The sequence below is a fragment of the Crocodylus porosus genome, unplaced genomic scaffold, assembly GCF_001723895.1.
Source record: "Crocodylus porosus isolate Cpor-Errol unplaced genomic scaffold, CroPor_comp1, whole genome shotgun sequence".
Lineage (NCBI taxonomy): Eukaryota > Metazoa > Chordata > Crocodylia > Crocodylidae > Crocodylus > Crocodylus porosus.
Window position 1 is genome coordinate 7,711,677 of NW_017728911.1, and position 14,630 is coordinate 7,726,306.

General features: G+C 42.1%; 1 protein-coding gene across 1 annotated transcript in view; it reads left to right on the plus strand.

Moving 5' to 3' along the window:
- The window catches only part of ACSBG1 (acyl-CoA synthetase bubblegum family member 1), a 69,770-nt gene that overhangs the window by 51,613 nt on the left and 3,527 nt on the right, over positions 1-14,630 (plus strand). Inside the window, exons 11-13 of the mRNA XM_019533380.1 lie at positions 4,419-4,636; positions 9,146-9,285; positions 10,443-10,689. Coding sequence (XP_019388925.1) covers positions 4,419-4,636; positions 9,146-9,285; positions 10,443-10,689 — 605 coding nt within the window. The remainder of the gene's footprint in view (positions 1-4,418; positions 4,637-9,145; positions 9,286-10,442; positions 10,690-14,630) is intronic.

The window sequence follows — 14,630 nt, forward strand, 5'->3', positions numbered from 1 at the left end:
TGATGACCCCCAAGTCTCTTTCTTCTGTAGTGTTATCCAATGTAGCACTGCCGAGCCTATAAGGATGCTGCAGGTTTTTCCTCACAAGGTGGAGAACCTTGCATTTTTCAGTGTTAAAGACCATCAGGTTCTCGTCCTCCCATTTGCTGAGCCTGTCCAGGTCAGCCTGGATCGCCCTCCTGTCCTCAGGTGTGGATGTTTTGCCCCAAAGTTTGGTGTCATCGACAAACTTGGCCAGTCTGCTTCTGACTCCAGTGTCCACAACATTAATGAAAATGTTGAACAATATGGGTCCAAGGACAGAGCCTTGGGGGACCCCACTGGTCACAGGGCACCATGACGAGTGACTTCCGTCAATTACCACCATGGAGCCAATTCCCCAGCCAGCAAATCGTGGTGGACACAATTGGCCAGTTTCGTCAAGAGGTGATCATGGGATACCAGATCGAATTCTTTTTTGAAGTCAAGATATATGACATCAGTCTCTTCTCCCTTGTCCAGATGATAGGTTACCTGGTTGTAAAAGGAAATGAAATTGGTCAAGCAAGACCTACCCACAACAAACCTGTGCTAGCTATCCCTCAGGATGTTGGCGTTGGCCAGTCCATTAAGGATGGCCTCTTTAATAAACTTTTCTAAGACCTTCCCTGGGATAGAGGTCAGGCTGATGGGCCTGTAATTCCCAGGATCCACTTTCCTCCCTTTCTTGAAGATAGACACCACATTGGCCTTCCAGTCTTCAGGCACTACACCAGAGCACCAGGAGTTCTCAGTTGACTGAAGCTGAATGCTCCCGGTACATGGTTGTCGTCATGGGAGACTTCAACTAACCTGACATCTCGTGGGAAGAGCACTCAGCCAAATCTGAACGGTTCCAAAGCTTTCTCTCATGCATGAATGAGCTCTATCTGATGCAAGAAGTCGATGGGCCGATGAGAGGTAAAGCGCTGCTTGACCTGGTACTGGCAATGAAGGCCAGTGACCTAGTGATCAAAGGGAAGCTGAGGGCCAGCAACCTAATGATCGAAGGGAAGCTGGGTGACAGTGACCATGAGCTGATCACCTTCGCCATTCGCCATAAAGCTGGCAAGTCAGTCAGCAATACAGAAGTCCTCGACTTCAGGAAAGCTGACTTCGACAAGCTCAGGAGGCTTGTCAGTGTGGCCCTAAGGGACCACGACCCAAAGGGGAGGGGAGTTCAGAATGAGTGGTTGCTCTTCAAAGGGAGTGATCCTGGATGCACAAGCAAAGTCTATTCTGTCTCGGAGGAAAGGCAGCAAAACGACACACCACCCGCCTTGGCTCTACAGGGAACTAGTGGACCTCCTGCGTCTGCAAAGAAAGACCTACAAAGGATGGAGGACTGGATCCACCTCCAAGGAGGAATATTCTGCACTGGTCCAGACCTGCAGGGAGTGAACCAGAAAAGCCAAGGCTGCAACTGAACTCCAACTAGCTACAAGTATCAAATACAATAAAAAGTCCTCTTTTAGATATGTGGGGAGCCAGACGAAAAGCAAGGGCAATGTTGGACCCCTTCTAAACCAGATGGGACAACTGACAACCAACACCCAGGAAAAAGCCAGCTTGCTAAATGGGTACTTCGCATCAGTTTTTCACCAGTCCCAAGGGATACCCCTGTCCATTACAGGGTGGGAACGCCTGCATGAGGGTGATTCCTTACCCTCAATCAGTGCTGACCTCGTGAAGGAACACCTTGAGAGGCTGGATACCTTCAAGTCAGCCGGTCCTTGACAGTTTACACCCCAGGGTACCCAAGGAGCTGGCTAGCATCATAGCTCAGCCCCTGGCATGGATCTTTGAGAACTCCTGGCGCTCTGGTGTAGTGCCCAAAGACTGGAAGAAGGCCAATGTGGTGCCTGTCTTCAAGAAAGGGAGTAAAGTGGATCTGACAAACTACAGGCTTATCAGCTTGACCTCTATCCCGGAGAAAATCTTAGAAAAGATTATCAAATAGACCATTCTTAACAGACTGGCTGATGGCAGCAACCTGAGGGATAGCCAGCACAGGTTTGTTCCGGGTAGGTCTTGCTTGACCAATCTGATTTCCTTTTATGACCAGGTGACCTATCACCTGGACAAGGGAGACAAGATTGATGTTGTATATCTTGACTTTAAAAAAGCCTTTGATCTGGTATCCCATGATCACCTCTTAGCAAAGCTGGCCAACTGCGCCCTTGGCTTCACCATGATCCACTGGCTGGGGAATTGGCTCCGTGGTTGGATCTAGAGGGTGGTGGTTGACAGAAGCCAGTCATTTTGGTGCACTGTGACCAGTGGGGTCCCTCAAGGCTCTGTCCTTGGGCTAACGCTATTCAACATCTTCATTAAAGATGCGGACATTGGTATCAGAAGCGGACTGGCCAAGTTTTACAATGACACCAAACGCTGGGGTAAAGTGTCCAGAGGGCGATCCAGGCTGACATTGACAGCATTGACAGGCTCAGGAAATGGGATGATGAGAATCTGATGGTGTTTAACATCGAAAAATGCAAGGTTCTCCACCTTGGGAGGAAAAACCTGCAGCATCCTTATAGGCTCGGCAGTGCTGCGCTGGTTAGCACTACAGACGAAAAGGACTTGGGGGTCATGATTGACCAGAAGATGAACACGAGCCTTCAATGTGATGCTGTGGCTAGTAAAGCAAGCAAAACCTTGGGTTGCATCCATAGATGCTTCTCAAGCAAATCCCAGGAGGTCATTCTCTCATTGTACTCGGCTCTGGTGAGGCCGCAGCTGGAGTACTGCGTCCAGTTTTGGGCTCCGCAATTCCACGCATATGATCAGAGGTCAGGAAAACAGACCTTACAATGACAGGCTGAGAGCTATGGGACTCTTCGGCCTGGAAAAACGCAGGCTTAGGGGTGATCTGGTGGCCACCTATAAGTTTATCGGGGTGCTCACCAGGATCTGGGGGAATGTCTGTTCACCAGAGCACCCCAAGGAATGACAAGGTCAAACAATCACAAAATCCTCCATGACCATTTCAGGCTGGACATAAGGAAGAACTTCTTTACTGTCCGACCCCCCAGGTCTGGAATAAACTGCCGCCAGAGGTCCTTTCCATCCCTAATGTCTATAAAATCTATGAAATTGCCAGTGGGGATAAGTTCTTCATGTTCTTTCAGTTAAAGGTTGGTTTATGCACTGATGCATGAAATGCAATATTCCTTATAATTCAAGAATGAGAGGACACCGAAGAAAGGAGGCCAGAATGACTGAAAGTGAACCCCATGCAAGGCCTTTGCAAGCATAATCTATAGATATCATACAGTGCATTTATTGATATATTTCTAAAGACATTGGAGGAATGTTCCTTACAGATTGCCTCTCCTTGTCCTTTCCTTAACTTCCTGGGCTTCATTGGCCTGTGTTGCATCTATAATATTCAAAATAATCTTGAGGTCAGAAGCTGAACATGTTACCTCTGCAGCACTTCAGTGCTGGGTATCAATGGTTGGAGTGTTTGGCCAAGTGGAGGTTTTTTGCATGCTGTGCAGAGCATTCTGACAAACCCCAAAGCTGGTTTGGGCAAGAGGGGAAAACATGCAAGTATGACATTTCAAACAAACAGAAAAGCATTCCATGCTCAAGAAAAAAATAAAGTCCACTTAGGTAGCAAAATAAGGTAATATCTTCAGCTGGTTTAAATGCACAGTGATCCTTTTATACATCTCCTATTTATCAGCTGAAATTCTAGTCCATAACTTCCTAGCAATGATGGGCCTGTATTTATTTTATAGATCAGAGGTCAAAATCGTCTGGCCTCATGTGCTGGATCTGTGGCATGGGTCTGGGTCACAAGCCAAATTGGGCCAATGGACTATCTTCTTTCCCCTTACATATCTGATGTTGTGGCTGCTCCAGCTTGTCTGGGACCCATGGTGCTATATGTAGCATGGATCCTGGAGTGGCTGGAACTGGTCCCATGTGTGGCACAGGCCAGCAGGAATGGCAGCTGTGCTGCACGCACTGGCCACCCCCACCTCATTGCACTGCTTATGGTGCCCACCCCAACAGTTCCAGGACTGTGCCACACACAGTGGCTATTCTGGGGTCCATGCTGCATGCAACGTGCATCCCAGACTGGCTGGACCAGCTGCTAGATCAAGTATGCTGGGGGATGGGGGGTAGGATCCATAGGTTGGATCCAGCCTGCAGACTGTCCCTATGCCATGCCCCCTGTGGGTCTTACCAGACCCAGGGGCAGCACCAGGGGCCAGGTGGTGGTGATTTGTGGGCTGGATCCAGCCCATGGCCCATAAGTTTGACACTCTTGTTATAAATGCTAACACCTTAGTATCTAAGGGAAATTAGGTTTTTTTCCAAGGGTCCTTCTGTATTTCATCTGACATTTCTAGTACTCTTTGTACACTAATTCTCTTGTTCTCTTGTAGCTGTGGCAAAGCAGTGTCTGGCTGCAAAGTGAAACTGGTGAATGAGGATGCAGATGGCAATGGAGAGATTTGTTTCTGGGGAAGGACCGTTTTCATGGGGTATTTAAACATGGAGGATAAAACAAAAGAAGCCATAGATGAAGATGGGTGGTTGCATTCTGGAGACCTGGGAAAAATAGACAAGGATGGCTTTGTCTATGCTACTGGACGAATTAAAGGTAACTTACAGTTTCTCATTTCATTGTATAGTACTTAGTTTTATTCAATTATACCACAGTTAAGACCATAGGGATTGTTATACTGGTTCAGGTGCATGGTCCACCTAGTCCAACATGCTGTCTTCAATGCCTGCACCTTATGCTTCAGAAGAATGTGCTAGAAACTCAGGTAACTAGGTTGGGGTTAATCTGCCTTTCCTCTCCCCCATGAAAAAGCTACTCCTAATCCATAGTAGATAGAGATCATCTTAAATCCTGCAAAATGTGGTTTCGCAACTTTCCAAAACTGTTTTTGTTTTAGGATATACAGTACATGAATTTTCATGCTGGATAATTCTGTAAATACCCAATCTTGCTAAGCTCTGGAGCTCAATGACAGATCAGAATATTCAGGCAGGACTGCCAGACAGTCACTTTCTTTTATTAGCTCATGGGACTGGGACATCATGGAACAGATGAAAACTCTCTGCTACTCTTACTGCAAGATGAGAAGTACCTGAGATATCTGTAATTGGTATGGGCACTTTTACACATGTTCCAGTGCATTCTGATTAAAACACGTCAGATCAGACTCAGTCGAGTCAGCTGGAATATTCTGATCAGAGCGCTCCAGCATGCTGCAGTGTCTCTTGTATTTTGCATCCCTGTATTTCAAAATGGTGGCGAGCTTTAGTTAAAGTGCCCCTGCTGCCATGTTGAAAGACAGGACACTGAATGCATGAGACACTCCGGGTGTTTTAATTACAGCAGCTCCTGAAAACCATTCTAATTAAAATGCCTCCCCCCCAGACATGCTGGAGCACATGTATAGGTGCCCTATATTTCCATAAAAACTGAACAATATTGTCCTTATTCCTGAGGGAAAGTTAAAAACAAATTACTAAAGCTGATTCCTATTACACTAATTAGCCTAAAATTTCACCTCAGAAAGGATTGAGTGCCTGCTTACCTGGAAGCTCTTCCAAGATATATGGGTGAGATTTCCAAGACCTTCTCATGTAACAAGTAACTATCTCAGAAGACAAGACGAGTCACCAAGGAGGCAGCACTTGCTGGTGAACTTGTCACGGAGTAACACTACAGTGTTCTGTTAGTCAAGCTGGGTTTTATTAGATGTTATAATTAACTAGCATTGAATGTGATCATTTTGCCTTACTTTTATTCACTGCCGTTCCCTTATTTATTTTTTTTCCACATATTTTTCGGTAATGGAATGAAACAGGACCAATACTTGGTCCTGTTCTGTTCTCAACAGTTCTTTCAATGATAGGACTGCTATTCAAGAAAAAAGATTTTAAATGGAGAGTTGGTGAGTCAGCTTGCCTGAAGTAAATGCTAGCCTGAGCTTTCATTCACATTTCAAATCCAAATTTAGACCATTTAACACGTGTTGAATGACAGTCAATAAGTTCCCTCTCACTCTTTGGTCATGTCTGCATGTCACCCTGTGTTGCCCTAGTTATGTGCTGTGTTGCTGTATGATGTGCTACAGTGATGTAGCAATCACGTGAATCTACGCATGGCCAGCAGCTACTTTGACATAGCAGTGCACTCCCCCATTTTAGTGCATTGCTATGACAAAGTAGTGGCTAAGACTAACCGTGTGCCATGCGCACAATGCAGTATGGGTGGTTATTGCGCCTTTTGGAAGTACTAAAGCACGGTGAGGTAATGACGTTGCTGTAGGGCAATGTGTAGACACCCCCTTTGAGTCCAAAACCATGTCCTTTATTTACTGAAATGCTATTTGGTGAGTCTGACCCGTACCTTCAGGCCTCATAGATTTTAGAACTTTCACTGTATTAAGGATGACGACGCAGGCTGCTGTATTGTGTCTCAGTGCCAAAACAACTCTGAAAGACTGAAAATCTGAATAAAGTTACCAGTCAGTGACAGCAATAGAACCCAGTGCATTTATTTATTAGATTACATGCCAACCTTCCCAAAAGGCTCAGAGCAGTGGGGTGGAATTAGTAATGGGAGTCAAGAGGCTCTTTTGTGTTTGAAAGAAGCTGAGAGCTAAGACTTGGGGATTGAAAAGAGTATCCAGGTTTGAGAGAAAGAGCAAAAGGATTTTTAAGCCTCACTGATCCATGGTATCTAAGGTATGTGGGAGGATGGCTAAGTAACAATAAGCTGGTTTAAAAGTAGACACTGCACAGTAGAGGTAACAGCATTCTTGTGGTGGATTGAGATTTTCTTTCTGCAGAGGACTATTATATTTCTGTTTACTCAGTGCATCTACACAAGACTGTAACTGCACAGTGGCCTAATTCTATTGCACAGTAGCGTGCAGGGTAGAAACCATGTTAATACGGTACTGTACAGTTGGATTAGGCTACTGAACAGTTAGCATCACTAAAAACCTGTGCACCAGCACTACTGCATAGTAGCACCAGTTACTACGCATTGGTTTAGTACTTGGTTATGCAAGTATTAAACTTAGTGTGCAGTAACTGTGGCGCACTAATGAATGTGTAGACACACCCACCGTGACTTTTAAAGAAAAAGTCAAACTATGCTTTTACAAACCTAACTACCCAAAATAATGGGTTTAACGTTGAATACCCTAGTCTAGAGCAACAATGACAGTTCATTTCTCCTAAAAACAAGGCACTGCTCACTTGTTTCCCTAATGTTTTATTTTCTTCTTCAGTTCCTGTACATCTGTTGTGAAGTCAGCTGTTTGCCAGAATTAGGAGAACATTTTTTCAATAACTACCTTTATATGTAGCAATATTAATATTGACATCATGGGGAACATGCAAGTAATATTAAGCCCTGCCATTAATATTTTCAGGCACAGGTCCCTAACGTATCACTAGGGCTGTGCGAAGATTCAGTCCCTGATTTGATTCAGCAGAGATTCAGTGGCCAAATCTCCAAATCCAAATCAAATCAGAGGACCCTTTAATCTCTCCAAATTGAATTGGAGCCCTCTGAATCGATTTGGAGAGATTCAGCGATTCAGACATAGACACAGCTTTAAATGTTTTTTCTACATACCTCTAGGTAGCAGGCACAGCTTGTGAATGCTGCGATGCTGGGGTGCGTGTAGTGTCCCACTGAAGTGTAGGGGGCTCCCCAGTGTTCTCAGCAGCAGACCCAGAAGTGGACTAGAAGCATTTCTGGTCCACTTCTGGGTCCACTGGAGAGCGCATAGGGGTGTCTCCCGTGCCCCCATGGCTCAGCAACTGGTGCCTCCTGAGTTTGAGGGGGCACACAGGATCCTCCCGTGGCTGATCGCCAAGCTGGGTGGGCAGGAGGGCCCCCTTCCCTGTGCACTCCCTGGCGGACCCAGAAGTGGACCAGAATTACTTTTGGGTTTGCCACTGAGCACGCGGGGGGGGCCCCCCCACTCCCGTGGGACGCTCCATCCGCCCCAGCATCGCAGCATTCACGAGCCACACTGGTACCTCAAGGTATGTAGAAAAAACATTTAAAGCTGTATCTATGCCCGAATCACTGATTCTCTGAATCAGCATTGAATCTTCAGATTTGGATTCAGCCAAATTGAATCAGGGACAGTCATCTGAATCAACAGATCAAATCACTGTCCCTGATTCAGGCCATATCCGAATCCAAATTGAATAGGGCCCCCTTTGCACACCCCTACGTATCACTTTTAGTTACCATCTTATGCAAAGGTCTAGAATAATATACTCCTATTCTCTGTACTGAATATGTTATTTGTTCAGGTGATTATTATATATAAACACAATTTATTGTAGGTGCAGGAAGAAGATACTGGTTTAATGTAGACAAACACCCACAGTCTGCTTGGGGACTTGAATGATTTGACTAAATATGTAATGTGATGTACTTTAATAGACAGACATTCATATAAATGCCTATCTCTATCTAGAGAAGCAGCACAAGATTTTTATACATGTTCAGTATTTAAGTTTATTTTTATGCACGGTTTATTGATGGAGGTATGGGCAGGAACTACACTCCTGAACACCTCTGGATATCCTATCTTTTTTTCCTGGCTGTTCCCTGACTTTTCTTTTCCCATTTGCTGCTTTTTCATACTTTCCCTGAGTCGTATTTATCTTGTGCTGGCCTGACCTCTTTTGGTGGTTTAAGGAATTGATTTTTACTAGGACACCAAGTATGAAAAGGCTTTTCAGTGGTTTAGCAGTACAACAGCACAGATCAAATACAACAGGCTTTGAAGGGATCTGCTCTTAAAAAGTCTCAAGAGAGCAGCAACACCTCAAAAAACAGAACCTAAACTCTTGGTAAATTGAAGCTGAATTGTCTGAAGTCTGAAATAATGGAGCTGCATTGAAGGCACAGTAAAATTTATGCATATATAGAGAGGGATATATCTAGGGATATTGCAGAGGAACATACTGTAATTTTAAGAAAGGTTCACTTTAAAAATGTCTGAGATTCCTGGTATATCTTCTGGTAGCCAGGATGTGGTAATTGTTTTCCCTGTCTCTTAGACATCTTTGAGAAAGTTATTTCATTTCAACTAATAAGCATCTTTTTTATATTTAGATTTGATTATTACAGCTGGAGGTGAAAATGTGCCTCCAATCCCAATTGAAGATGCAGTTAAAAAGGCACTGCCTATTGTTAGCAACGCCATGTTGATTGGAGACCAAAAGAAGTTCTTATCAATATTGTTAACTCTAAAGGTACATCAGTTTTACTGTTGATTTCAGCGAAATCAAGCCCCACTCATCTCTCTGAATCCCACTCTTTCAAAAACTTTCTTATGTTCATATAATAGAACTAGATGCCTGGCTATTTGAAACTTTTGGAAGGAGCGGATGAGGGGGAGAACAGAGATGGTTGTTCTGTATTGGGGAAAATAAGTTATAATATAAATTCTGCTAGGTTTACTCACTTGCAAGTCTGCTGCAGGATTTTTCACAAATAAAAGCAAGCAGGATAAATAATTCTTCTATAAAACCAAGACTTTTCTTGATCTAAAATAATCTTTTAGAAAGAAAAATGTGAAAAAGCAGAACTTAATCTTCAAGAGAGAGCAGAGTGAAAGAACATGGCTGATGTTGCTGTAGACAGAGCCCTTAAAAGTCATCGTACACACAAAACAATGCTGTGTCATAGCTATACACAAAAAGCTTTCTTTGGCAGGTTTGCTAATTCTGATTTGTGCTTAAGAAGATACTTATTTTCCAACAGATCCTAATCTCCATCTATTTGTTCTTTCTGCAAAGAAGTCAAATTGTTCATAATTTGGAACAAAGTTATGACTAGTGTTTCTGCAGGATCAAGGCCAACTGAGATTCACATTTGAGTACACATAAGATACCTTAGCAAGAGAATGAAAAACAAAGGGTCAATATACTTTTATATAAAATCGTTTGTCTCCGTTGTTACACTATCACTTTTTAGACTTATTTTGCATCAGTGATCAATTCCTTACCATCTAGAAGTAAAATAAAAAATTTGGGACAAATATGTCTTTCAGTTTTAAGCAGTTCCTCTATTACAAGAGATCAAACAAATATTGTTTAACTTTCAATTATCATGCTTTATAAATAACACTTTATATTTCTTCATATAGCAATTAAATTATGTCATGTTTCAGATATGATAGTGTCATGTACACATACAGCAGCATGTTCACAGTATGTGGGCGTAATAAAATATGTGTTTACAAGTGTTTCTGTTTACTAACACCTAAGGCTGCAGTGTGGACTGAGACTGAGTTACAATTTGTTGCTCTGAACTGTCTTGTCACTGTTGACTTGAGTGGCATGTCTGGACTAACACCTTGCTTGTGGGAGCAACTACTTAATACTAAAACTTTCATTTGATATTGCAGAGTACTTTAGATCCAGAAACCTCTGAACCTACAGATTATCTGACTGAGGAAGCCAGAGAGTTCTGCCAGAAGATTGGCAGCAATGCAACTAAAGTGTCAGAGATTGTGGCTATGAAAGATAAAGCTGTTCACCAAGCTATTCAAGATGGAATCACCGAAGTCAACATAAATGCCGCAGCCAAGGTTCAGTGCATTCAGAAATGGGTAATTCTGCAAAGAGATTTTTCCATTTCTGGTGGAGAACTTGGTAAGACATTTGTGTACTAATGTGATGTGCTACTGTTTATCAGTCTATTCTAAAACCTCCTTTATTTTCACTTCAGTTTGATTTAACTCTTCAGATTTACCTGCTAAGAGGAATTAGATACAGTGTAGAAATCTCCCCGGTATCCTCTGCAGTAGAAACTGATACCAAGAATTAATTTAGCTTCTCTGCTATGGCTTTATAATCCCAAAACATGTCTTTTACACCCTCATCATCTAATGTTTCCACTCACTCAGAAGTCTTAACTTTAATGTAATTTGCAAGATATTCCTCAAATTCTTTATTGGCCTGCCTTGTTATACTTTTACATTGGACCTGCCAGAATTTGTGCATTTTCCTGTTTTGCACATTTGGACACATTTTATTTTTTGAATTACGTCCTTTGTCTTCATCAGCCTCCTTAACTGTGCTGTTAAACCATTGTGGGGGTTTTCTGGACTGCCCAATACCCTTTTTTGATCTGTAGTATACACATTTCCGGAGCCTCTAATTTGGTATTTTTAAACAGCTCCCAGGTTGCTTTTAAGCATTTTAGCTTCTTGACTGCTCTTTTTATCTTCTTTTTAACTTCCTCATTATTGTATAATTTCCCTTTCTAAAGTTTATATTGCTATGATGGGTTTTTTTGGCTTACTTCCTTCTGCTACAATGTTGAATCTGATTATATTATGATCACGATTACAAAGGGGAGAGAGGCAGTTAGCTGTGTTAGTCTGAATTCAGGAAGAAAGCAAAGGATAGTAGCACCATAGACCATTTGTACCTGCCACAAAATTGGGCTTTAAAGCAGCTTAATGCCCTTTTGCACCACTTTAACGATGCAACTGTTTGCATGCATTGGCAGCATAATGTGCATTAAATGATTTTGGGACATAGCAAAATAAAACATCTCTGAGGTGGTTTAGTCTGCCGCAGAGAAAAGCACTGGAGGACCACATGCATCTCAGGGGTTGTGTATGCAGGCTCCATGAAAGGGGAAAAAATAGCTGCGAGCCTGATCTTTTATTTTCTTCTTCTCACTGGAGCCTGCCTGCCTGAGCTGTGGCTCCCTCTGCAGCTGCAGTGCCCTCTGGGAGCTCTCGGGCTGAGTGCTTGTGGCCCCCTCCCTCCCCGCTCAGGAACTGCTCGGCCCACTGACAGCTCACCCTCCCCTCCCTGCTGCGGGAGAGGCAGGTAAGGATTAGGCCTGACCCTTGTGCACATGCCACAGGAACTTACTTTGCCCTAAATGGAAGCGGTGTTTTTAAAGACCCACCACTTCAATTTAGGGAGAATTAAACCAAGTAAACCCCCGTGGCTTGTACAAATGCCCTTAGAGACTAACTGTTGCAGAGGCGCATATGCTTTGTTAAATGACAGCCTACTTCCTCAGTCCATTCATAGCATCTAATGAAGTAGGCTGTTGCCTATAAAAATGTATGCCTCTGAGCCAGATTTAGTCTCTAAGGTGCAACCCCTACTTTGCTTATTACCAGGGATCTATGTTTTCTGTTTCCTGTGGAAAAACATGGATTTTCCCCTTTAAAAGAGAAAATAACAGATTTTCATTCAGTTAAGCATTTGCCGAATTCACTCTGCACAAGCTTCCTTCTTTTTTCTCGTCTTCCTAATCAGAAAAATGGCCAGTTATAAGCTTTGCAGCATAACATTAACATGACCCAGGACATCTAGGCCATTTCACAGAGGAAAAAATCAGTGACTCTCTTTTGTGGAGAAGGAAAATATTTGAGTAATAATTCAAGATCTGCTGGTTAAGATATTGTACTTTCCTACTTCACCAAGTATAATTTATGCATACTAAAAAGTTTTTACACACTTCCACAAATATTTAATGATGCACAGTAAAAACACTCATCAAATACACAGAACTAAACTCTGTGTGTTTCTCTGAACTAAAAGAGAAAGGGAATGTGTCAAAGATATGAAGTTGATATGCACAGAGAGGTCTGCTGTATTCCATAAGTGGATAATTATTTATACTGATGACTTAAAAATAGTTTTTAAGAAGTTGAAATTATTTATAAGTTTGCATAGAATTTGGCAAATGGTTTCAACCGAAACAATAATGATTTCAGAAATGCTAAAATGATTTATTTTGATATGTCCAAAGTGAAATATTTTTTTATGCTACATTCATCAGTGTACTTACCTGTCAATCACAAAATGACTCTCTGTGGTCCAATGAATATTTCACTATTTATACAAAGTATAGCAGCTTCAGTGGAAGCTTGGGAGATATTTGCCTCAGAATACTGTTATGCAGTAGTAATGCAATCTTCTGACAGGTGTCAGAATCAAGTTTAAATCCCTGCTTTGAGTAGGCTGCAGCAAACTTGAATCTGGATTGCACACATCTCACGTCAAATGCTCTAATTGCTGGACAGTAGGGCATAAGTGTTATGTCACCCCTAGGTTTTTTAACAGCGCCTAAGACACTTTACATACCTTGTCCATGGTTTTCAGACTTTTTTTAATTTTACAAAAGCCCCATAACCAAACATCATGGTTAGTTTGACTCTAGACAAATATATTTGCTCCCAAATTTTTTTTTTGGATTAACCCCAAATTTACATTTTCAATTTGACCACCAGATGAAAAAAAAAGGATTATTTACACAGTCCCAATGGTTTTCCTCATTTAATAATTATGTTTTGAGCAAAATCTGAGATAGAGTCAAGGGTAAACTTTAAAAAAATGCTAAAGTCACTGGCCAGTTATTTGTTGTTAGAAATATTTTTCAATCAAGTCAGTTATGTTGGTGGATAGGGAGTTGAGGCCTTGAGTCATTTATCTACAACATTAATTCAGAATAATAAGATTGCCTGTTCTTCGGTGCAGAAGAAATTATATCTGAATTAATGACATGGTATCCTTGAAATTCTGTTTCTTTACTGTTACAGGTTGACCACAAGTAAACTGTCTGCTCCCTCTGGTCAGAAAGGGCTATGACAATGGGCTTCCTAAAGTGACATGGAGAAATCATTTCTCAAATAGATACCTTTTTTCCAGGTTTTTAGGGGTAGATTTATGAAAGGGCCCGGAGTCCTGTGGGGCCAACAGATTATGAGGTCTTGCTAGTAGAGGCTGCCACATATTACAAAAATGCTGGTAGGGAAATACTTCCATCTCTATGGCTACCTCTTCCTAATCTAATCCATCTCATTCTATCACAAGTAAAAATTTAAAGCTCTCCTTCAAAGCTCTTGTTTTCCTTTCTGTAACAATGCCTCTAGAGAGGTAGTCTGCAGGAACTAAATGCTAGACTTTTAGACCTAACACTATGCACAAATCCATTGGTTTAGACAGCAGCAAGCTCAAAACTGTAGGCCCAAGCTCTACCAGAGAACAAAGCAAAGCCACTGTTAGCATAGTTTTTTACCAAAAAATGCCCCTAGAATTAAAAATATTTAGCGTACATAGGATGTTTAAATGTGTTTGTATTTCTAGCAACAGAAACCTTTAAGTTAAAAGTCAAAGTACATTAGGTTAATAGTTTTTAATTTCCAATTTAACTTTTGGTTTGATCATAGATTATCAGTCATCAGTTTTGCTTTAGATGATCAAGGCCTTTCCTGTCTGGATTTAGGTTCTGCAAAATGCCTTGCAACTTTTTACTTTTTGGTACAGGTAGATTTTAAATTGTTGACCTAATCTTAAACCAGAACTTTTATGAGAAAGAAATCTCTGTCCCATTATAGTTAAGAAACTGAATTAGGGGAATGGATGGAAGAATAAGTATCCAAGTCTCATGAAGAAAGTAAGCAATACCTTTCAGCTCCCATTTTTACCCTGACTATGGGGTGCTATGAGACATTCCTTATACTTTTCATAGTTTCATAGTTTCTAGGGACCTGAGCAGATCATGGAGTCCGACCCCTGCCATGGCAGGAAAGAGTACTGGGGTCAAATGACCCCAGCAAGGT